Here is a 26,190-nt window from a genome sequence, read left to right as displayed (position 1 = left end):
AATCCTTTCCTTGGGGGATGGGGAATAGCTCAGTGGTAGAGTGCATGCTTGGCATGCACAAGGTCCTGGGCTCAATTCCCAGTACCTCCATTAAAAATATATTAATTAATTAATTAATTAAAGTAAAATATAAAATATTTTTAAAATCTTCTCCTTGGTTGGGAAATAAAATTACGTGAATTCTCTCTGAAGTTCCAGCTCAATCCTGATGCTGGGATTTCCAGGAAGAAATGCAAATATAGTATCAGTTGGAAAACCTCTCTAAACAGGATATATATCCTTGCAGATGAAGTGTGAGTATTACTGAGTAAGGAGTTACTCTTCCCTTACCAGGGGTAGAGTCTGAATTAAAACAAGCCCTTAACTCTTTCTCAAAGTGTGGTTCAAGGATCAACAGCATCTGGATCAACTGGCAGTTTGTTAAAAAGACAGAATATAGGACTCTATCTCTCAGACCACCTAAATCAGAATCTTCATTTTATTGATATCTATATGCAAATATCCCTGCAATATCAAATCTCACAATTGGTGGAAAATTAAAATCCTATCACACACAAAGAGAGATGAACCTTGGATAACAATTACACCTGAAAATGACTGTAGTCCTCTTCACAAATTCTTCAGTTTTTTTTTAACAATAGATCCTCCTTACAAGAATTTCTCATAAAATTATAACCTACTTATCTTGAAACACACCAAAGATTACTATCGCTGCTGCTGTGGGTGCTGTTAGCGTAAGCCAATAATATAACCAAGTGCTTACCTAATCTGAGCTCTCCGAAGTTCCCACACCCTATCTTCTTGCCAACCCTGAAGTTGGGTCCCACCATAAGAACCCCAGAGGATGTCGAGGAGCCAGGTGGTCGAGAACAGTGTGCACTCCTTTGAGCCATGGGTTTACTTGTCCGTTGTCTTTCATCCTTCTCCCTGCTAGGATGGTCCATGATCCTACAAGACACTGTGTCTGCACAAGTAGCCTTAATCTGTATACTTCTCTTCAATACAAAAGTATGTCCAGATAAACTGTAGTCAGAGTAAGGTAAAGAGTTCTTTTGGCACCATATTTATGTTTCTAATTTATCTCCAGGAGATGAAAAACCATTGATTAGTTCTTGTAGGACACGTAGTCTGTAGGTCTCAAGCATAGGAAGGTATTTGGTAACCTAGGTAAAAAAAATCAAGAAAGCAGACAGTTAAAAATTATATTTTAAAACAAATTAAGAAAGTTACCACTAATTAGAATGGACCCTATCCAAAAATGAGCAAGGTGGATAGTTTTCTGAAATGGATTTTGGTTTCATACCCTCCAACAGTTTAGCCATCTGGACTAGTTATTCATCTGGTAACATAAGCTCAGTAGGCTGCAGACCATGGCCGCTAAGGGAACACACAACCCTTTAATATCATAAAATGCTTTCTTCTGGCTTTGTACATACGAACCAAAAGAAAGCTATTTGTCAGCTCTTCATCACTGGCTAACAAAGTTATGGTGGGGTTCAGCAAGTTAAATTAACTGAGGGCAATTAAAAGCTCTTCCCTTTAATTTGGACACAACCTATCAGAAATGAAGCTACTCACTATTCACTGTCCCCCTCCTCCACCCTCACCATTTATCAAGCACTAACAGCAATCACGAAATCCAAAACAAGTTACTGATGGACACAGACTACTTCTATGAAGGCCTTTCCAAAAACCTATTGGTACCAAGCAGTCTTAGACTAAAGCTTTGGGAAGCTTAACTTTTGGTCTAGTTTTCATTGTGGACTGAGAATACAATGACAGAGGGCCTGAAGCACATCCTTTGTACAACCCCAAAGTGAAAATAAATCTGAGAAACAATAAAAATATTAAACAAAACTATCCCTACCAGAATTCTCCAGTGTCTCAATTCAGGACTAAGCCCAAGACAAAAGTTTACAATGAGGTAGTTTCGATGCCATTTCTAATAATCTAGGTAAGTGTCCTTAAAAAAAAAAATTGTCACCAATCACAGACTAAACATATACTTATGTTTCACTTTTATTAAAGATTTTCCTTAAGTTTTTAAGGAAAAAGACTATTAGAACTGCTTGGTTATTATTGTATATATACAATAAAGCAAAAATGTCTAGACTATAAGTTTCTTACAGACACCTTTAATTCCCTACTACAGGGACAGACACAAATCTGTGCGTTGAATGTACAAGCAGGCACGTGATCCAAGGATATAATCTGTTTACTTCATTACAGTAGTTAAATTAAACTGTTTACTTTCATCTTTTCTGTTCTCTTTGCATTATTAAACCTGCATAATGATTTTAGGCTTCCATTAAGTTAATTACCAATAAAATGCATTGATCTGAATTCAGGGAATAATACATCTACATTCATAATATATTCTGTTAAGGGAGAAGAATCAGGGTGATAAGAATAAGTCAGTAATGACTGGATTTCTTACAGGAAGAACATTATAAATTTGTATCTTTTCTCTCACTCTTTCTCTCATCTCCAATTTTATGTAATATCCTTCAATTATCTTTGTTGTTTACTCAATGTCCCTCAAACAGTATTGGTAAAGAAAGGGAAATAAAGTCTAAGATGTTTTATTTAGACAGTTCCATCTTAACAAGTGGTTGTGTGTCTATATATGAGAAATTTTCAGGCTATACTTTCTTCCCTTACATTACTTTTTTTGGAGGACAGGTAAAGTGTGTCTCAGCCTAGTCAGACAATTTTGAGCACTCAACTAACTCCCAAAGCCTCATAAATTATTAATAGTACAACAGTGTCATTTAGAAGACTTGGAAAACTACTGTCTTGTCTGTTGCTCTTCATATTTTTCATTTGTGTTCACTGTTTTTCTAACAGATGGAGGTTATTTTTATAATGCTTGCCATTAGCTTCCTCCAGTGCACTTAGACTCACGTAATATTAGGTGGAAGGATCACTCACAGCCCTCATATCCATGTAAACTTGCATATACGTATTCAAAAAACATGCAGTAGCACTTGCCAGGTTAGAAACCTGCAGAAAGCCAATGATCCCACTTAGCAGGGAAAGTGTTTTTTAAACATCTGCTTATAGGTCAGAACAATCACTTTACCTCCCACGAACATGGGAAAAACTCACATTTATTACATCAATTTTCTCATCTACTCATGAGACATTAGTACAGTCTAATCTATAATTAGGTAAGATGAATAATATTAAATACTGCGTTATGTGGCACCTCTCATTTAAGAAATCAAACTAATTGAATGATTAGTTTTTAAAATGCTATTTCTTTATCAGCATCCACTGCTGAAAACTATTTCCTACTTCTCAATTATAAACTCTTCAGCTTGCCATTTAAGTCCCTTCAGTATCAGCTCCCTATTTAAATTCATCTCTTAAAAAAGTTACTACATAAAGCAAAGGAGCATCCACTCTTAGCTCTTACACCTACAATGACCTCTTAAATCTTCTGTCTTATTTAAGGCCTGATTCATATCCTACATTCTTTATGAAACCTTTTATAACCAATTCATCATTAATGCTTGGAGTACCACTGTCCTAGGTTTGGTAATGAATTTTAACACAAAACCCCAAACGCCTATCCACAAAAGAAATTAAATTTTGAACATGGACTTAAAAAATTTTAAACTTTAAACTATGTTATCTTAGTCAGAAAACCGAAAGACAAGCCACAAACTGAAAGAAATGTATTTGTAAAATACATATCTGATAAAGGATCTGTACTCAAACTACACCAAGAACTCTAGAACAACAATGAGGTATCACCTCACATCAGTCAGAATGGCCATTACTAAAAAGTCCACAAATGATAAATGCTGGAGAGGGTGTGGAGAAAAGGAAAGCCTCCTACACCGTTGGTAGGAATGTAGTGTGGTGCAGCCACTATGGAAAACAGTATGGAGATTCCTCATACAACTAAAAACAAACTTACCACATAACCCAGCAATCCCACTCCTGACCATGGATCCGTAAGGAATTCTAATTTGAAAAGATACATGCACCCCAATGTTCACAGCAGCACTATTTACAATAGCCAAGACATGGAAACAACCTAAATGTCCCATCGACAGATGACTAAATAAAGAAGTTGTGGTATATTTTTTACAATGGAATACTACTGAGCCATAAAAAAGAATAAAATAATGCCATTTGCAGCAACATGGATGGACCTAGAGATCCTCATTCTAAGTGAAGCCAGAAAGACAAAGAAAAATACCAGATGTTAACACTCATATGTGGAATCTAAAAAAAAGAGAACATTAACAAACACATCTACAAAACAGAAACAGACTCACAGACATAGTAATCAATCTTATGGTTACCAAGGGAAACGGGATGGGAAGAGATAAATTTGGGAGTTTGAGATCTGCAAAAGTTAGCCACTATATATAAAAATAGATTTTAAAAAATTTCTTCTGTATAGCATACGGAACTATATTCAGTATCTTGTAATGATCTTTAATGAAAAAGAATATGAAAATGAATACATGTTTGTATATGCATGACTGGGACACTGTGCTGTACACCAGAAATGGACACATTGTAACTGACTGTACTTCAATAAAATAAACAAACAAACAAATAAATAAATTCTTTAAAAAAAAAAGAACTCTAGAACAAATCCAATTAAAAATGGGTAAATATTGGAAAAGACACCTGGCCAAAGAAGATATACAGATAGTAAATAAGCACACAAGAGTATGCTCAACATCATGTACCATTAGGAAACTATCAAAAAAAAAATTTTTGCCCCCTACCATGTATCAGATTATATTGATATGTACTCTAATATTTGATTATAAGCTTTTGAAGTTAGGGATCTTCTCATATTTTTTTTGTTTCTTGCATACAACTGGGACTTAATAAATACTGAATAATAATTATGATCTTGCATAATAGAAAATAGATTTCCATAACTAAATATTTATACAAAATAATAAAAGTAAAGAGAACTCTCTAACTAACCCTAAGAACTCCTAGAATTGACATAGCAAGAAGCCAGTATTACTTCATTTAAATTCATTAGTGTTAAGATAAAGGCTAGTTAGAATTTCCATTTCACAAGGATATTACATGATTTATTTACAGTTACTAGCAGATAACATATGAAAAAGTTAACTCAAGAACAAGATCAAATGGAACGCCCAAGGTAAACATTAAGTTATACTTTAACCTTATTTTTTGAAATGACGTCCAAGGACAGCAGTAAAAGATAAACTATATGCTTATATTATTTCTGCTCTTTATTTTAACAGTAGAAGGAGAAAGGAGAGAAATTATATAAATCCGTAAGTAGATATTTATTTTTCCGGTGAATAAACTATATGGCATCACTCATAACTCATTGAACATGCAAATGTTATAATGAACATATATTTGAATTTTTAGAGTCATACCAGCAAGTTCCTTAAGAAACCTAATTCCAGTGGTTTCTATCACTTTAGGCATTCAATTAGAGAAAAGGTATTTTCTTTTTACTGCTTTTTTTTTTAACATTTTTCTTACTGAGTTATAGTCATTTTACAGTGTTTTGTCAAATTCCAGTGTAGAGCACAATTTTTCAGTTATACATGAACATACATATATTCATTGTCACATTTTTTTTCACTGTGAGCTACCACAAGATCTTGTATATATTTCCCTGTGCTATACAGTATAACCTTGTTTATTCTACATTTTGAAATTCCAGTCTGTCCCTTCCCACCCCCCACCCCCTTGGCAACCACAAGTTTGTATTCTATGTCTATGAGTCTGTTTCTGTTTTGTAGTTATGTTTTGTTTTTTTTTGTTTTAGATTCCGTATATGAGCGATCTCATATGGTATTTTTCTTTCCCTTTCTCTTTCTGGCTTACTTCACTTAGAATGACATTCTCCAGGAACACCCATGTTCCTGCAAATGGCATTATGTTGTCGGTTTTTATGGCTAAATAGTATTCCATTGTATAAATATACCACATCTTCCTTATCTAGTCATCTGTTGATGGACATTTAGGGTGGTTCCATGTCTTGGCTGTTGTAAATAGTGCTGCTATGAACATTGGGGTGCAGGTGTCATTTTGAAGTAGGGTTCCTTCTGGATAAATGCCCAGGAGTGGGATTCCTGGGTCATATGGTAAGTCTATTCCTAGTCTTTTGAGGAATCTCTATACTAATTTTCCACAGTGGCTGCACCAAACTGCTTTCCCACCACCAGTGTAGGAGGGTTCCCGAGAAAAGGTATTTTTTTTTTTAAATATGACACTCCACATGTTCTTTGCAATCAAAAGTTTCAGGAACCAGTTTTTCCCTTTCCAGAAGGCATTACTCTATCAATAAAGCTTCACTTAGCAACTGAATAAAAACAGATTTATACACATGGCTTTCATGACTGGGAAATTTTAAGAGCTCTCTAGCCGAATAAAGAATTATTGCTAATAGTAAAATCAAGAAATCCAATCCATCAAATTGTATGTGCAGAACTGATGCCAAATCTGCCTGGCTTACATTAGAGTTGAAGAATATGGATGACCATCCTCAGCAGTGGTCAAAGTCTTCCTTCATGGACCACCCTAGAAGGCATCTCATAGCATTCCAACACATTGAAATGGGAGAAATTTATGTTTCCAGTAACTACTACCCTGACCCAACATATTAAAAAAAAAGTTCAAAACCAAAAGTTCACCTGGCCTGAAGTCTCTGTAAGACAGCAATGGATGCTCTGTCGAAGAGACAGACATGGTCTTCTATTATAAATGAAATTACTAAAGTGAATTTATTGCTTTATGTAGTAGTATTTGGAGAAGTTGCATGACAGTTAAAAAAAATTAACTCACATTATAAAACCATCAAAGAAAATATTTAAAGAATTACAGCTGTGAATCTGCTAAGTGACAAGAAATCAATGATTTACAGTTTATTATTTCAGATTCTCATATATTGGTGTTACCAAAAATGAAGAACACAAATATTTAAATTTTAAAGTCAAAACACACTCAGTCTGTGTTGATAGTCAAGATAAGATTGTTGAGCTTCTAAATCTCTCTCTTCTGATATAACTTATGATGAAATTGTTTATGGGTATAGGACTGCTGGATCACATAGTAACTGTATGTTTAAACAATTTCCAAAGTGATCAGACTCTCTATTCTACTGTTCCTTCACCTACCACATGTTGGCTTTGGTCCTAATGCTTACAACATTTTGATCATAAGCAGCTTCAGGTATCACTTCCCGTATTAGCGTCCAAAACAGAAATGAAACGACAATAGCAAGACTTACTCACCATGTATCTTTTTTGGTAAAGATGAAAGTTCTTTACAGAGCCATCAGCAAAATTTCCCTTATGTTGTATTGCCAACAAATAGTGTCTACAACAATATCTGAAACTCCCAAAGAAAGAGATAAAGCCTAGTATGATGTTTAGAATGTAAGATAAATTTCAAGAGCAATTCACACCCAAAGAAGGCATTCAATCATTGAGTAAAAAAGGTAATTTTTGCATGTGCTTAAAAAAAATAGCAAAAATTATAGGACAATTAAAAAAGTATAATACAATTTAACAAACAAAAGGTTAATATTCATTTAAGCTTTTTTTTTTAAAGGGACACAGTGAGACTCTTAATTAACCTAACAAATTATCAAAATCTGTTTATTTTGGCCAAAATACATATACAGGATGGGAGAGGGTACAGCTCAGTGGCAGAGTGCATGCTTAGCATGCATGAGGTCCTGAGTTCGATCCCCAGTTTCTCTGTTAAATAAAAAAAGTGATAATAAATAAGTAAACCTAGTTACCTCCCCACCCCACCGACAAAAAAAAAAAAAATTAAAAACAATTCCATTACGAGAGTGCTATCATTAAAAGGAAGAACAATGTTTACAGGTTGTAGTAGTAGTATTATTTGGTGGGGGGGGTAGGATTTGTTACTTGCAGCAACTAAGGACAATACCACGGATCTTTCCCAAAGCAGTGTCTCAGTTCTGGTGTTATTAATCGTCCACAAATTCCAAGTATTAATTTCATTCATTCCTACTATCCTACACCCTCATTGCTCAATCTATTCCCACCTGACAATTATTTTTTTCCAATTTTAATGATACGAAGTTAACATAAAACATTGTTCTAAAGTATACAACATAATGATTAAATATAGGTATATACTGCAAAATAATTACCAGAATAAGTTAACAGCTATCACCAGCCAGTTAATTTTTTTTCCAGTAATGAGGACTTTTTAAGATCTCTTATCAACTTTGCAATATATGATACAGTATTGTTAACTACACATACCATTCTGTACTGATTCTCAGAAATTATTTATCTTGTAACTGGAAGTTTGTACCTTTTAATCACCTTCATGCATTTTACAACCCCCCCATGCCCCTACTCTCACCACTGGCTACACGAATCTGTTCTGCATTTCTATGAATTCAATTTTGATAGATACTAGTGAAATCATGAAGTATTTGTACTAATCTGTCTGGCTTATTTAATTTAGCATAATGCCCTCAAGGTCCACCCATGTTGTCACAAATGGCAGGATTTCCTTCATTTTTATGGCTGAACAATATTCCTCTGTGTGTTGTTTAATCATTTATCTGCTGATAGGCACTAAGATTATTTCTATGTCTTGGCTATTCTAAATAATGCTGCAAAGAACATGGAGTAGGGGCAGTACAGGTATCTCTTCCACATAATGATTTCCTTTCCTCTGGATATATACCCAGCAGTTGGAACCTCCTCCATCATGTTTCCTAAAGTGGCTACACCAATTTACATTCTCACCAAGAGTACACAACGGTTCCCTTTTCTTCACATCCTTGCCAACACTCATCTCTTGTATTTCTGATGATGACAGGTGTGAGGTGATACATTGTGGATTTGACTTCCATTTCCTTAATGATTAGTGATGTTGAACATCTCTTCATGTACCTGTCGGCCATTTGTATGTCTCCTTTGGGAAAAATGTCTGTTCAATTCCTCTGCCCATTTTTAAGTATGATTTATTTCCTACTGAGCTGTATGAGTTTTTTATATATTTTAGATATTAGTCTCTTATCAGATAAGTGGTTTGGAAATATTTTCTCCCATTCTGTAGGTTACCTTTTCATTTTATTTTATTGATGGTTCTCTTTGCTGTGCAGAAGCATTTCAGCTTCATATAATTCCAGTTGTTTATTTTTGCTTTTGTTGCATTTGCTTCTTCATTTCTATTTTTCTGGTGGGGTGAGGTAATTTAGTTTATTTATATTTGGAAGAGGTACTGGGGATTGAACCCAGGACATTTTACATGCTAAGCATGCGCTCTACCACTGAGCTATATCCACCCCCTTGTTGCATTTGCTTCTGGTGTTAAATCCAAAAAATCACTGCCAAGACCAATGTTAAGGCACTTACCCTCTATGTTTTCATCTAGGATTTTTATGGTTTTAGGTCTTACATTCAAGTCTGTAATCCATTTTGAGTTGCTTTTAGTGTATGGTGTAAGACAAGGGTCTAGTTTTCCCAGCACCATTTATTGAAGAAAGACTATCCTTTCTCCACTGTATATTCTTGGCTCCTTTGTCGGAAATTAACTGATGATATATGCATGGGTTTATTTCTGGGAACTTTATCCTGTTTTATTGATCTATTTTTCTGTTTTTATAGCAATACAACCATACTGTTCGGATTACTGTAACTCTGCATCTTAGTTTGAAGTCAGGAAGTATGATGCATCCAGTTTTGTTGTGCTTTCTCAAGATTGCTTTGGCTATTTGGGGTCTTTTGTGTCCCATACAAATTTTATGATTGTTTTTTCTACTTGTATGAAAAATGCCATTGGAATTTTGATAAGGGTTACACTGAATCTGTAAATCACTTAAGGTAGTATGGACATTTTTAAAATACTGATTCTTCCAATTCATGAGAAAAGAGTATCTTTTCATTTATTTGTGGCTTCCTCAACTTCTTTCAAAAATGTCTTATGATTTTCAGTCTACAGGCCTTTCACCTCAGTAATTAAATTTATTCCTGGGTATTTTTATTCTTTTTGATACAATCGTAAATGACATTTTCAAAACTCCTCTGATAGTCTGTTATCACTGTATAGAAATGCAACAGATTTTTGTATATTAATTTTTTATCCTGCAACTGAATTCGTTGATTAGTCCTAACACTTTTTTGGTGGAGTCTTCAGGGTTTTCTATGTGTAATATCATGTCACCTGCAAATAGTGACAGTTTCACTTCTTCCTTTCTGATTTGGAAGCCTTTTCTTTCTTTTTTTTGCCTAACTTCTCTGGCTAGGACTATGCTGATTTTTCTTTTGATTTCTTCTTTGATCCACTGGTTCTTCAGTAGCATGTTGTTTAATCTCAAGTTATTTCTAAATTTTCCACAGTTGCCTTCTTATAACTGATTTTTAGTTTCATACCATTGTGCTCAGAAAAGATGCCTGATATGATTTCAATCTTCTTAAATGTATTAATGCCTGTTTTGTGACTTAACATATGATCTATCCTGGAGAATGTTCTGTATACAATTAAAAATAACGTGTATTCTGCTGCTGTTGGATGGAATGTTGTGTAAATGTCCATTAAGCCCATCTGGTCTAATGTGTACTTTAAGTCCAATGTTTCCTTATTGAATTTCTATCTGGATGATCTACCCATTGTTGAAAGTAGGAGTACTGAAATCCCCTACTACTACTGTGACACTGTCTGTTTCTCCCTTCAGGTGTGTTAATACTTACAGACACGCCTTGGAGATACTGCAGGTTCAGTTCCAGACCAATGCAATAAAGTGAATATTGCAATAAAGCAAGTCTCACAAATTTTTTTTTGGTTTCCTGGGGCATATAGAAATTATATTTACATTATACTATAGTCTATTAAGTGTGCAACAGCATTATGGTAAAAAACAAACATACACTTGCAATGTATATACTTTAATTTAAAAATAATGCTCCTGGAAAAATGGCACCTGTAGACTTGCTTGATACAGAATTGCCACAAACCTTCAATTTGTCTAAAAAACAAAACCAAAAACAAGCAAACAAACACAGCATCTGCAAATGCAATAAAGTGAAGCACAACAGAACAAGGTATACCTCTACTTTGTATGTTTAGGAGCTCCAATGTTGGGTGCACATGTTGTCAATCCTATTGTCAATTCAATCCTATTGTGAATCCAATAGGATTGACAACACTATCATTATATAAAGACCCTGTCTCTTATTACAGTCTTTGCCTTAACGTCTATTTTGTATGACATAAGCATAAATACCACTGTTTTCTTTCAGTTTCTATTTGCATGGAGTATCTTTTCCATCTCTTCACTTTCAGTCTGTGTGTGTCCTTAAAGCAGAAGTGTCTCTCATAGACAGTATATAGTTGGATTCTTGTCTTTTTACCCATTAAGCTACTCTTGTGTCTTTTGATTGGAAAATTTAGTACATGTATATTTAATTTTTTTTGGCAGGGGGAGGTAATTAGGTTTGTTTGTTTATTTTCAGAGGAGGTACTGGGGATTAAACCCAGGACCCCATGCATGCTAGGCAAGCACTCTTACCACTTGAGCTATATCCTCACCTTTTAGTTCATGTGTATTTAAAGTAATCACTGATAGATATGGACTTACTATTACCACTTTGTTCATTGTTTTTTGGATATTTTGTAATTTCTTTGTTCCTTTCTTGTTCTCTTTATCTCTTCCTTTGTAACTTAATGATTTTCTTTAGTATATGCTTAGATTCCTTTGCCTTTATCTTTTGTGTATCTATTATAGGTTTTAGCCCTGTGGTAGCAATGAGGTTTATATAAAGCATCTTTTATCTATAACAGTCTATTTTAAGCTGATAACATCTTAAGTTAAAATGTATACCAAAGCTCTATATTTTTATTCACCTTCTCCTTTCAGGTTTTATGTTTCTGATACCACAATTTATCTTTTTACCTTGTGTATCCATTAATAATTTATTGTAGTTATTTATTTTTACTACTTTTCTTTTTTAACCTTCATACTAAATTTTTAAGTGATTTATCCACCACCACTACAACATTATGGAGTATTCTAAATTTAACTATATATTTACCGTTACTAATGAGATTTATACTTTCATATGTTTTCCAGTTACTAATTAGCAACTTTTAGTTTCAGCTTGAAGATGTCACTTTAAAATTTCTTCTAAGGCTGGTCTATTGATGATGAACTCCTTTCAGTTTTTGCTTATCTGGAAAATTCCTTATCTCTCCTTCAGTTCTACAGGACTTCAGAACTTGTTGAGCATCTATCTTTATGAACATTATTTTGAATTCTTTACCAAGTAAATCACTTAACTCTGTTTCATTAAGGTCTGTTTCTGGAGCTTTATTTTGTTCTTTTGTTTGGAAAATATCCCTCTGTTTCCCTGACTCTCTATGTCAGTTTCTGTGCATTAATTAGACAAAACAGCCATCTTTCCCAATATTGATGGAGCAGTCTCCTATAGGAGATGAATATTATCATTCAACCAGGCTCTAGCTCTTAGTTGTTTCTCAAATCTTTGTGATTGTCCAAGCTACAATCTTTGGTCAATCTGTTCTTTGGTCTCAGTGGCTCCCAACAGTTGAGGGTGTGTCAAAACTTGTTAGGTGTCCCAAAGAGGGGACCACTGTCAGCACCTAGATATAGGCTGACTAGAAGCTGGACTCTCAGCAGCAACTTTTAAAGTCTGCAAGTAGTCCTTTTTCAGAGAGACTGGGAGCTGGGCTGAGAGGATAGTCAAATAAGAACTATTGTTTTCTTACAGTCCCATGGGACTGATGAATCCAAGTGAAGGGGGGCATCCCCTAAGAGTCAGCCACAAAAGTCAGGGGACCAGATGAGTATGCAAGCTCATGTCAGGGAGATACTGGTGATATGGAGCAAATGAGAGCGAGAATGTAGAAATGGCACCTGCCAGCCTCTCAGTCTCCATGGAGAATTGTGGTCTGTTCCTAGATGTGTGCTAAATTAGAAGCTTGACCCTCAGGCAGTAGCTTTTAGAGTACACAATAGTTCTCTTTCAGGGAAAGACTGAGAGATGGGCATTTCTGCCTTCTGTCTCTGTACAGAGTCCTAAAATTGTTCCTAAAAAAAAGTCTATTAATTAAAATAATAATTTCATTTAAAATAGCATTAAGAAACTGAAAGTACATACAAATATTTTATATAATGTGTAAAATCTCTATGCTCAAAACTACAATACACTGCAGAAAGAAATTAAAGATCTAAATAAATGGAGAAATATACTGTGTTTAGGGATTGGAACATTCAATACAGTTGTGATGTCAATCTTTTCCAAACTGACAAATTTAATGCATTCCATATAAAAATCACTATGGGATTTTTCTAGGAGTTAATAAATTGATTAAAGTGTTTATGATAAAGAAAAAAACTTGGAATAGCTAAATCAATCTTTTACTTACACACTTACACACGGACAAATACAATATGGTTCCACTCATACTGAAAATCATAAAAGCAGAAAGCAGAATGGGGATTCCAGAGGCTGTGGAGAAAAAGGGACTAGAGAGTTGTTGTTCGATGGGTAGAGAGTTTCAGTTTTGTAAGATGAAAAAGAAAGATCTGTTCCACAATAATGTGAATATAGTTAACACCACTGAACTCTACACTTAAAAATGGGTAAGAGGGTAAATTTTGTATTACATTTTTTTTTCACCACAATTTGAAAGATTCTGAAGTTGGAAGATACATTTACCTAGTTTCAGGACATACTTTAAAGCTACAATCATTAAGACATATATGTTTTCCAAAATATAAAGTTCTCTGTACCCACATCTGGGCTCTGCTGAGCACTGATAGAGAAAAATGTCACAACTAATATCACTATAAATATGTGGTTTCCTATCAGTGGAACACTGAACCAGGCTAAGAAGTCTTGCTACCTGCCTCCTTATCCTTAACATATGATCTACATCAAGCAGGAAACAGAAATCACATCCACTACCCAAAGAAGTGTGGGTTGCCATAAAATTACCGGAGGATAATTGCACTATTTAAAAATTTAAATAAAATTTAGCTGCAATTTCTTTGACTCTTAAATTTTATTTTGAACAGTCCATAAAATAGGTACAGAAATTCATGAAAATTGTACTAATATATAAGGGCTTCAAATCATACACATAAACTTTATGCTCTTAGGTCAATAAACAAATAATAGCAAGGCCCAATCCCACCCACTAATACATTCAACAAAGAAATCGCTGAGAGTGCAATAAACCAGAAGTGAATCTTGTTTCTTCATATACTTTCACATGGCCTCTTTCTGTATTGGAATCTTACAATAGGAATGTAATTTTACTGTCTGAAGATACACATTTTTCATACTATATACCCCCAGAACGCACTAAAACTTCATCTGGGGCTCAACTAAAGAAACAGCAATCTGACACAATGTGGGAGGGGGGACTGACCACACTGGATTTACCTGAATGCAATGTCTTTCTGAAAAGATAATGATAGATGGTATTTACCTCATGTAATAACTAGAGAATCAAACCATGAATATAATTTTACTATACTGATAAGAATGTCCACTGAGTATTATTTTTAATAGCAAGAAATCATGGTCAACTTAAATTTCCATGACTAGGAGAATGGTTAAATAACAGCATATCCATACATGGGATGGTGTAAGCTAGAAAACGAAAAAAAGGTAGATCTATATGTCCTAGCTCGGAAAAGAGAACCAAATACATTATGGGGAGGCGGGGGGGAGGCTGCTGCACAATATATATATAGTATGATCTCACTTAAGAGAAAAACAAAAACAAAAAAATTAATATTTAAAATCCTTTTGCAATCTGTCATATGAATATAGTTTGTATGTACTTAAAAAGAAATCCGATAGGATACATAAACAACTGAACACCAGTTAGTCTTGGAGGAAAAGAACTGAAGGGCAAAGAATAAAACTTTAAATTTCTATTTTATACTTCTGCACCACAAATAATTTTAAATAAGCACATACCACTTTAGTTACTAAAATTTTTATCGTGTCAGTTACGAGAAACAAAAAATGTTAAGACAAAAATTCCCTTGATTTTCTAATACCAAACCAGCAAAACATGCCTCTAAAGCTACATATCTTGACTTCACTTTCTTCCTGTCTCATCTAGGAGAGGTGGCCCTCATGCCCAAGGCAAATCACTTATAAACGTCACTGCATTATCTCTCTCCAATAACTTTATCCTCTTTCTCTAGGCTGACTTCCTTCAATGAGCATTAAACATGTTCAAAACCTTACCATTAGAAATAAGATCCAGCACCCTGATCATTATTCCCTGCCCAGCAACCATTCTCTCTCTCCCCCACAGGCTATTCACTCACTGTTTCTATTTCCTCATTCCTGAACACACTGCAATAGGGTTTTTAATCCCATCCACACAAACCATTGATATCTTTCTCCACCCCCAGGTAAAATAAACCACATCCTTGAGGCTAAATCCAAGGAGTGCTTTTCAGTCCTTATCTCTCTTACTCTTTTGCTCTTTCTTAAAACATTCTTTCCCCTTTGGGTTCATGCTGCCACTCTCTCCTGGTTTTCCTCCTGTCTCTTGCTGTTCCTTCTTACTCAGCCAGTCCCTGAACTATTTCACTTCCTCCCAGTGCTGGCCCAAGCCTGTCTCTCTTCTCACTTAAAACCACTCCCATGGCTTCTAGTCATGCATTAATTCAACAAATATTTAATAAGCGTCCATTATGTAAAAAGACACTTTTCCCAGGCACTGCTGTATTGTTCTAAGCACCCGTATCATATGTTCATTTACATGCTGATGAACCCTAGTTTGCATTCCCAGCTAGCACTTTTCTCCTGAGGTTGAGATCTATACACTCAGGGGTATACTCAATTTTTCTACCTAAATAGAAAATTCAGACACCTCAATTTCCATAATCCCAATTGAACTCATTTTCTCTTGGCTCCTACTTCTCACACCACCCCTCTTCTTAAGAAAGCCTCAAACCTTCTTTCATCTCTTGGGTCCTAATCTCAACACTGTCACTAACTATTTATCCAGTGACCTAAACAAGACAGAGAGGATCAACTTTAGTTCTTAAATAACAGTCAAACCTGTAAGCTTCTCTCAGTCTTCATTAGTGTCACTCTGGGTAAGAATTCCCATTCTCCTACAGGGTTGGAACAGAGTCTCTTAATTGATCTCCTTGCTTCTAGGTTTTTCCTTTCAACTCCCTTACCTCTCCATACCAATATGTGTAGCACTGTAGCCAGAGGGAACTTTCTAAAATGCAAGTCTGATCATGTTGTAGCCCAATTCAAAGGCTTTCAACAGCCTCCCAATGCCCTTAGAAAAAAAAGGCTTACAGTCCTTCCTGAACTGGCACGACTTACCTCTACAGTTTCATTTCGGTTAAATCATTCCCTTTCATTACATGCTAATAAACACCAAACTCACTCCATTTCCACCAAAGGGCCCTGGGCCCAGATCCCCCTTGTAGCTATACTCCTTAGGTTAACTCATGCTCCTCTTTAGCTTTTACTTTAAAAATCTCTTTCTCTAAAAAAATTTTCCTCTAATTCAATTCTGTTTTTTGGGCCCCTGCCATATTGTCTTTCAGCATCCCATCACAGCACTAATCAGTGAGTTCTAACTGCTTGTTCACCTGTGTATTAGCTCTGTGAAGGTAGGAACTGTCTCATTCACCATTTTCTTCATAGGATCTGGAATAGGAGGTTCTCAAATATTTAATGAATAAAGGAATACATAAGTGAATAAATGAGTTCTCATTCTTGATTTTCAACCAAAGAACAGATTTAACAGGTTGAAAAACTCAAATCCAAGAGATCACAATTCTAGCCATCATTCTGAAGAGAAGGAAAAACAGTAATCCCAAGTACCATGGTAATTACATCCTACCGTAATTATATGTAACATGCTATTGTATAAAAGGGACTTCTCATTAGAAAAGTACGGCCCAAATTTTTACTCATCTTAGATGACATAAGATAGCGTCAGAAATTATAAACTAATGACCAAGACACTGGTTTTGTTTTAAATCCAATTCTAAATAGTCTCATCTGTGAGCTTCTCTGGCATTATCACTCTCTGGTTTCTATGTATTTTTCTAAGTCATGCAGAAACAGTCTATTTAATATGGGCACACAGTTGGTGAAATAGATGACCAAGGCTAGAAATCTGGATTTTTATTCTCAGCCTTGACACCAATATACTTCCCTCCACTTGATTCACCTCCTAAAAAGGAGACATACCTGAAACGTACCATATCTTTTACTGGAGGAAAAAAAAGACATAAATTGTTTTTAAAGAAAAAAGAGAAGAGAAAAGAAGAGGAGAAAGAGGAAAGAGAGAAGGGGGAGGAGGAGGGAAAGGGAGGAGAGGGGAGGATAGACAGGGGACTTAACCAGTTTCCAGTTCTGTATATAAGGAGCTTAGAGAAGTCAGCACTTTAAGAAGCAAAAAACCAAAAGAACTAAAAAAATCAACCGCTCTTCTCGGATCCATAAAAGAGGAGAGAACAAAGGGCAAATCACTGCTGCGAAGATTGAAGAGAGACAGGTGAAAATAGGAAGTCGCAGCTTAGTGGAGAAGAGACCCAGAATATGCGGCAAGAACCAGTGCCGGGGTGGGAACCCTGTAACTGATGAATTTCTGGAGGCTCAATGTGGACAACTCTAAGAGGTAAAGGTTCCAAGGGGACCCTGTCTCTCATTGTGAGATTTGCCTCCAAGAGCTTGACCAAGTTCCCAGAGTAAATATCAGAGGGAAAAATCCCACTGAGCTTCCAGCAGGGGGAGGGGGAAATAAAGTATCCTGAAATACTCCGGAGGACTCTGTTTTTAAGGAGGCCTGCCCTCTGGAGAAAACAGTTAATCGGAGTCTAATCTGCTGGGATATTTATCAGAGCCTAACTGACCTGGGGGAAGGGAACTACTTGTATCTAACCCCCTCTAGCCTTCCACATGGTGGAAGGGAAATACCCAACTCCAAACCATTCTAGCCATCCTGTCCCACCCAAGTGTGGAGAAAAAAAAATGAGACACACTTGTGAAGCTCACAGTCCTGAGGAACAGGCTCACTAAAAGACTGACACCTAAGCACAGGACAACAGGATGCCTCACCCCTCCCCTCCCCTCATACCTCACCACCTTATCGCTAAAGGCCTATTTATAGTAGTTCCTTTTATCAGGTACATCATGTCTGGCTACCCAGAAAAAATTTCAAGACATACTAAAAGGTAAAAAAACACAATTTGAAGAGACAGAGCAAGTATCAGAACACATGGCAAGGATGATGGAATTATCAGATCAGGAATTTAAAGCAACTATTATTAATATGCTAAGAGCTCTAATGTCCTTCCGTAGGTAAATGCATAAATAAGCTGTGGTACATCCAGGCAATGGAATACTGTTCGAAATTAAAAAGAAATGAACTCTAGGGGTGAGGGGTGGGAAGGGATAAACTGGGAGTTCGAGATTTGCAGATACTGACTGGTATATATAAAATAGATAAACAAGTGTATACTGTATAGCACAGGGAAATATATTCAATAATTTATGGTGAAAAAGAATATGAAAATGAATATATGTATATTCATGTATGACTGAAGAATCGTGCTATACACCAGAAATTGACACAACATTGTAAACTGACTATACCTCAATATAAAAAATTCTTTTTAAAGAAAAAAGAAAAAAAAAGAACTATTAAGAAACTTAAATGCATATTACTAAGTGAAAGCAGCCAGTCTAAAAATGCTATATACTATATAATACTAATTACATGATATTCTGGAAAAGGCAAAACTACGGAGACAGTAAAAAAGATCAGTGGTTACCAGGGAAGGGATGGTGGATGAATAGGTAGAGCACGGAGGATTTTTAGGGCAGTGAAACTACTCTGTATTATACTGCAACGGTAGATACATGTCATTATACATTTATCCAAAATCGTACGATGTAGAACACCAAAAAATCCCCCTGTGCTTCCAGCAGGGGGGAGGGAAAAATGAACTATTTTGAAATATGCCAGAGGCTTAAACTATAGACTTTGGGTAATTATGATTCACCAGTGTAGGTTCATCAATTGTAACAAATGTACCACTGTGATGGAGGTTGTTCATAATGGGGGGACTATGCATGTGTGGGGGGCAGGGGATAGGTGGGAAATGTCTGTACCTTCCTCTTAATTTTGCCATGAACTAAAATTTCTCTAAAAAAAAAGTCTTAAAATATATATATATATTTCACTATATATGTGTGTATACACACACACACACACACACACACACGCTTTTAAGTATTATTTCTACATAAAAGAACCTTAAGGAATTATAGCAATTACTGAAGGAGTCTGCACAATTGTCAGATGTCAAAAAGGAAAAGTACAAGCACCCTCTATTCATTCAAAGTGCAGTTCTTAATTCAACCAAACATTTGGTGAGTGTCTCCTTTGCACCTAAAACTAGTTTAGTCACTGGGGATTTAACAGGGAACTCAGCATATGCATACTTCCTGTGCTCACAGAGCTTAGTCTACATGGGGCATCACAAATGACCACATGAATAAAAGAACTACAAATCTGTGCTACTCTACAAAGAAAATAAAGACCTGCCAAAGATAATGGGGAAGTCAAAAGGGAAAGTTTTAGAAATAGGGTATTAAGGCCTTTAGTAGAAGCCACATTCAAACAGTATCCTCAGGATGAGAAGGAGCCAATTTATCCAGAGCTAGGAACAGACCCTCCAGATAGAGAAACATAAAAACAGACTCTTGGTAAAAGAAGACCAGCAAGGCTAGGGATGACAGGCAAAGAGGTAGCAGGAGGAGTCCATCATTCAGGATTTTACAGATTGCTGATACTGCAATAAAAAGCCATTTAAGAATTTAAAGTCGGGAAATGACACTTATATTTAAAGGGATTTGATTTTTTTTTTAATTTACGTTTTTCAAATGATTGAATCTGGGTGCTATGTGACCTAGTCAGTAAACTTAGCTTGGACTTAAATATTCCCTGCCATAGACAAGGAAATCGAAGCTTACAGAGGTTATATTTAGTGTCTTGATCACAGTCAAATCCAGTCGTGTTCAAAGCCTGAGCTCTCTCCTGTCCGCCACCCTTACCAGAGAACCATGCACTCACTCACCCATTTAGCCCCATTGAGTCAAAAGTACACTGGCCTCACAACTGTCCTCCTGAAACAATAAAAAACAAAAGTGTGAAAAAAATGTGACAATGAGTGTGTATATGTCCATGAATGACTGAAAAATTGTGCTGAACACTGGAATTTGACACAACACTGTAAAATGATTATGAATCAATAAAAAATGTAAAACAAAACAAAACAAAACAAAAAACAAACAAACAAAAAAAAAAGTGTGTGGTGATTTTCTAATATGTCCTCAAAGTTTATCCAAGGGAGCCAGCCTAACTCTTCTTCCCTTGAGTGACTTAAAATTTTGTGTTTCCCACACTGAAGTTCTTCATCACTTAAAACATATTTATGCCTTCTTTTTGGGGCAAAATTTCTCCATGGGATTTGTTTACTTTTTAAAAACAGCTTCACTAAGATATAATTCACATACCTTACAATTCACCTATTCAAAGTATATCTGTTTCAAACATTTTTGAACTGGGAGGAATCAAAATGGGTCTATCTTTGGCCTATAATTAGTGCAATTGGTTTTTCTTGAGTTTGTTTACCTGGCAAACACAATGTTTTCTCCAGTTAGCTCATTTATTTTGTCATTTGACAGCAATGGACAGGGAGCTAGGACTTAAGCAACTGCTATATGGCTGAGAAAAGGATCTTATAAGACTCTTTCTCCTGCCTTGTACATAACCTCTAAATCTTACTCATATCAATTTGGTGGAGACTTCTTCACATAGAAGTAAGCCAACTGTGATAGTAAGAGCTTTTATCAGAGAGGAAGGGAAATATATATTTATATAAATATTTTTAATCAACAATATGAATAAATCATACACAGTTTCTTTATGACTTTGCTGTTGTGGCCTCAAGACACAATGAACCATGTTTCTTCTTCCTGTGACATATTAGTAAGGGTTTTCAAACTTTATATGGTTCTGACAAAAGTGTATGGTCCTCTTGGAAAGGACAGTTTCAACTGAGTTTCGGTCTGATCCAAAACATACTGTTCCTAGAACACAGTCTTTTAAATCTCTGGCATTAAATTAAGTCTGTTACCTGTTTTCATCACCCTGATCAAGTTTTCTTCATTACTTTTGCTTTAATGTCATCTTTTGCTGCTGTTGGCAATTAATTCTTTAAAATTTTTAACAATGTCTGACACACCAGTTTGCAACCTGTGGTATAAAATTGTTAAAGCAAAATACAGATTTTAAAGCCTTCAGCATAAATAATCTATGTAGCCAAAAATAAGGAGGGGAACTCACAAAACAAGAAAAAAGTACCATGTTTAACTAAAAAGTACCTTGTTCACTCCAGAAACAGAAACAAGTCTTAACATGAAAACTGAGATTCTGAAGTAATGATAATGCTTTCTACAGAGAAGTTCAGAATATCATAGCACTGTTAACTAGATAAATTTAATCCATTTCTGTTTCTTAATAAGGGAAAACTGCCATTTCTCAATTTCAGATCCAAATGAGAACAATTTAATGTACTATATTCTAAGGAAATGAGCAGCATTCAAAACAAAGTCATTCCACATTAAATAATGCCAGCAATTTATATGACAAACAGAGGGGTTTACAAAGGAAAAAAGGCTACTTTATATAAAATAAAATTACTACAAGTCCATGGGCTGATGATTAATGCAGCTGCTTTTGATACTGAGCTAGGTTAAGGCCATGGACATGCAGATTTCATTTCAAAGCATCTAATCAAAGACTAATATTGGTTACATTTTTTTTTTCATTATAAAATGATTGTATCATTCAAGAAAAACAGCCAATAGGATGGGAAGGAAGAAGGGGAAGTTGAGCTTGTATTGATTCTACACATACAGCCTGAATTCTCTTCGTGTATTTTCCACTAACTTATTGATAAGCCAGACAAAGCAGTAATAGGTCTTACAAGAGTGACTGCTAGGCTCTAATCAGATTCTATGTAACATTTCATTGCATTTTTATTCCTTTGTCTTAATTCATTTACCCTAAGTAGTAAATATTTTTCACCTTCAGAAATCTTTATTCTGTAACATGTTTTTCTCTTATTGTGAAGCATAAAGGCTTTATAACGTGACTGTTCTCACATTCCAGTTTCTCTTTCTCAGTTTTACACATGAACTAGCCACAAAGAAATCTGTTGGTTTGTTTGTTTTTTTTTTTTTCCCCTACCAAAAGAGCCAACAGCTAAGCCTTTTTCATCTCAGTCACATACTATACTCTCACTTGGTACATGGAAATCAAGTTTTTAAAACTCAGTTACTCAGTTTTAAGATAGGGCTCTGCTCTAATCATAGCAATATAAAATATACTACACTTTTATCTTCCTCTTGCTTTGGTCATAAATGAATCTTCACTGTTTCACTGTATTTATTGTAACTTGAAGGACTGATGTTGGAAACCTGTTATGGCATTATATACAAGTACTACCTTATTCTTACTTAAAATTTTGTCCAGTCTCAAAGAATTATTTGTTAATCACTGGCTAAACAAATCAGCAACTTCACCCTTCTGATTAGAATGTTTAAAGTTATACTTGTCCCCCTCTTCCCTTCAAAGGGCCGTTATCTGCTGGTTCTCTCATTTTATAGCTTACAGGGTAGTGCAAAAGGAATAGATTCTTCTAGTATTCTTACTACAAAGCCACCCTTTCCCCACAGATTTTATTATTTTCTGCATACACTTCCTAGGACATAATGAAAAACTCAAAATAGTCCACACCTGTCATACTGTAGAACAGTGACAATAATAACACCTAAAGTTTACTGGGCCCTGATGTGCCATTCATCCAGTGCTTTCAATAAATATTAACTCATTAAGTCCTTCCACAGTACTACAAGATAGTAACATTTTTATTATCACCCTTATTTCACAGATGAGAAAACCAAGTAAGGTGCCTAAGATCAAGAAACTAAAAAGCAGGATATCTGACAGCCTGACTCAAGAATCTGAGACCACTGTGCTTTTAGAAACACTACACTGATTACTAAAACCTGTAGGAAGAGATGCATACGGTTACCCAAAGAGAGCACATTCCTGCAGGCTGAGATTATAAATGAACCCCATCCAATTTCTTCAGTGGGACTTAAGATTCAATACTAACTTGCAACAAATGCAGATTAGAACAGGAAAATTTATTCTTTTAGGAAATATGAGTACATTTTCACATATAAATGCATGCAAGTTTTGTCAACAGGATGCTGCTGAATCAACGTGTAAGATAAATTTTATTATTATACAGTCCAATGCTCTGTAATATGCTAAGTAAGGTAACTTTTGAATACATAAAAGTACTGAACCATAAGAACTTGATTAATACAAAATTCACAAAACTCCTTTGGGTCTTTCCATTTTTTGTGATATCTGAAATAGCCGACACTGTTTCCTGTAATCATTCTCTACAACTATGTTGTAATAAAAGTATTTATTTTAAGAAAAATGGAACAAAGTGAATTCAAGTGGTCTTTAATAATATTTTACCTTCACTGGGATATGGCTACGGTTATGTTATATCACTGGGAAGCAGTAAAACAGGTTTCTACTTGAATTCTGTAATTGTATACGACCAGCCTTAAGCTCCATCTTTCATTATTTTTGGTGAAGAAAGATAACCGAATTCCATCAACTGGAGGAGGTCAAAGTGGTGAGGTTCCAGCCTAAAAGACAATTCACATATCCTGACAGCTGTTAATACTACATTATTCTCATATGATAATGGGTTACCTCAGACCAAGAAAAACTCTACAGTCTGAGAATCATAAAAGACAATCTAACCATTTCTATGAAAAATTAACTAAAATTGGAGAGAACTAGATTCATAACTATTTTAAATGAAGGTTTCTAAAACTCTATAATTATAATTACCTTTAATTACCTTAACTTTACAGTTTTAATTCATAGCCCTGAATTGTGACAGTAATAAGAGCATCATGTGAGTGCCTACTGCATACTAGGTACTATACAAGACACTTCACCTGCGTTATCTTACCTAACAACTATCCTATGGGACAGGTATTATTTTCACTTAACCCACGGGACAAATAAAATTTACAGATACTAATCTGCCTAACACTACTACAGCTAAGATAAGGCAGAGGGAGAACTCAAAGTCAGACTTGCTGGATTCCAAAGGTCTTACCCATCATACATAATCATATCACATCACACCTCACCTCACTCACATGAATGAAAACATCCACACCTTGGTTTTCAGTCTATTTCACTGTGTTTTAAGACACAGACTGCAAAAATAAAATATCTTTTATGTCATAAAAAAGAATCTACTTTTATGTTTAATTTTGAGAAGTTATATAAAAATTATCATGATATACTGACATATGCATTAAAACAGTTCTTTCTGTTTTAAAACAACTTCTACTAATTTATCGAATTTTTAGATCTTAGTACAATATCTATTAAAGGAGCAGAAGATTCATCTTTATTTTTAGAGATGAAATACTCAGTTTTAAACTTGAGCTAACATTACTTGGGAAGAAGGAATAAAGAAATCCTAGCATGTATATCTCAGGAGTAAAACACAAGAGTACTGTTTTCTAAGAGCATCTCATTCAAGGAGCTGAGAAGAGGCACTTTTAATTTAAAACTAAGGCAATGATATCAACATGGGATGAACTATGAAATCTTTTATCTACTCTAACAGATAACAGCATTACACTTATCAGAAAGTCCTCTCCTGGGATTATCTGGTTTTCCCTAACTTTAAACCTGGAGATTACAGTATTATTTCCTTCTTTGGTTTCCCTAGTGATACTTCCATAAGTGTTAACACGAAGATTCAGATTATTGGCTTATTGTATAGTAACTGCTTTCTTAAGACAATCTACAAAGAAAACCAACATCTGTTTCAAATATGTCTACCTACTATTTTAGAACACATCCTGTGTGAGAAGGAGAAACCAACACAGGCTAAAAGGAAAAATATCTTTAAGTACCTGGTTAAAGGGTTTTCTTTCTCTACCACCCTAAATTTTTTTTTCAATCCATGTTATGCTAAAAGATAAAATAATTTTCACTGATTGGATGGCTTTTCTCCTCTATCCAGGAAAAATAAATAATAAAACTGTCACAATGAAATCAGTATTGAAGAGCCACAAACACTTCTCACTGGCATTGTCACAAGGGTCCTGAATCCTCCTTCATCTTTCTTAACAATTTTTTTAAAATAAGGGCTTTGATAACTGCAGTTTGGTAATACAAGAACAATCAGCATAACAGGCTACAGAACATCAATAAACAGCCTTGATGATGGTCCCAAATAATTATCAGATTGACTTCTCTCCATGATTGCCTCATCCTTGCCTCCCTTTCAAAGAACCAGTAAGTTTCCTCCATAAATATTTACTTTCGTCATAGAGTGATTTGAATTTTTAAGCTTTAAAGTAAATTTTCACCTCATTATTAACTTTATTTAAAAAACACCCTATCACTAGCTAAGCAGTAAAGAGTCCCTCCAACATTGATGGGGAAAATAAGAATTTCAATCGTTTCAGTTGATCAAGGGACTATCAGACAGTCGCACAAACTACACTCTGATTTGAGTTCTTCCAGTGTAGACAGTAAACTTATTACTCCTGCTGTTTCCTGTCTTGTTTTACTTACTTCATTTCAAAAACTTAAGGACAGGGACAAAATAAACCTACTTAAAACCTGCCTGTAAGCTCTTTCCAAAGTAGGAGCCAATCTTTCTTGTTTGTCACTGTACTCACAGTGCCAACTCTGAGCCTAACACATAGTAGTGCTCAATAAACTTATGACGCGTGAATATTATTCTTATTTCAAATGTTCATCTAGCACTATAATAATTGATCATGGCTTTTTTTTTTAAACCTGTCTACTAAACTAGACTGTGGAACTCTACGGAACCAGAAACTGCTTGCTGTCTTATGCACCTGCAGCGTCAAGCCCTGTGCCAAAACAGAGATGAGTGAGTAAATGTTTAAATGAATTGACTGTTTTTGATTAACTGAGATTTACTTAACAAGTACTTCAATTTACTAGATATTATCTTTCCATTTCACTACTTACTCTAATTACAGAAAAGGTATA

The 26,190-nt window shown here is 35.2% G+C and overlaps 1 protein-coding gene across 17 annotated transcripts in view; it reads right to left on the bottom strand.

Moving 5' to 3' along the window:
• Positions 1-26,190, bottom strand: part of CSNK1G1 (casein kinase 1 gamma 1) — a 149,309-nt gene that overhangs the window by 92,144 nt on the left and 30,975 nt on the right. For 16 of the 17 annotated variants that reach the window (XR_012073247.1, XR_012073248.1, XR_012073249.1 and 13 more), the window contains one exon: positions 764-1,163. Coding sequence is in view for 13 of the 17 variants with exons in the window: in XM_072962253.1 (XP_072818354.1) it covers positions 764-944 (181 nt within the window). In the remaining 4 variants the exon portion in view is untranslated. Of the gene's footprint in view, positions 1-763; positions 1,164-7,256; positions 7,280-26,190 lie in introns of those variants that run through there. The other variant, XM_072962254.1, reaches the window with a different exon arrangement.

This window comes from Vicugna pacos, chromosome 6 (assembly GCF_048564905.1).
Source record: "Vicugna pacos chromosome 6, VicPac4, whole genome shotgun sequence".
NCBI classification, from domain to species: Eukaryota; Metazoa; Chordata; class Mammalia; order Artiodactyla; family Camelidae; genus Vicugna; species Vicugna pacos.
Note: the sequence above shows the minus strand (reverse complement) of the source record. Positions and strands in the feature narration are given on the sequence as shown.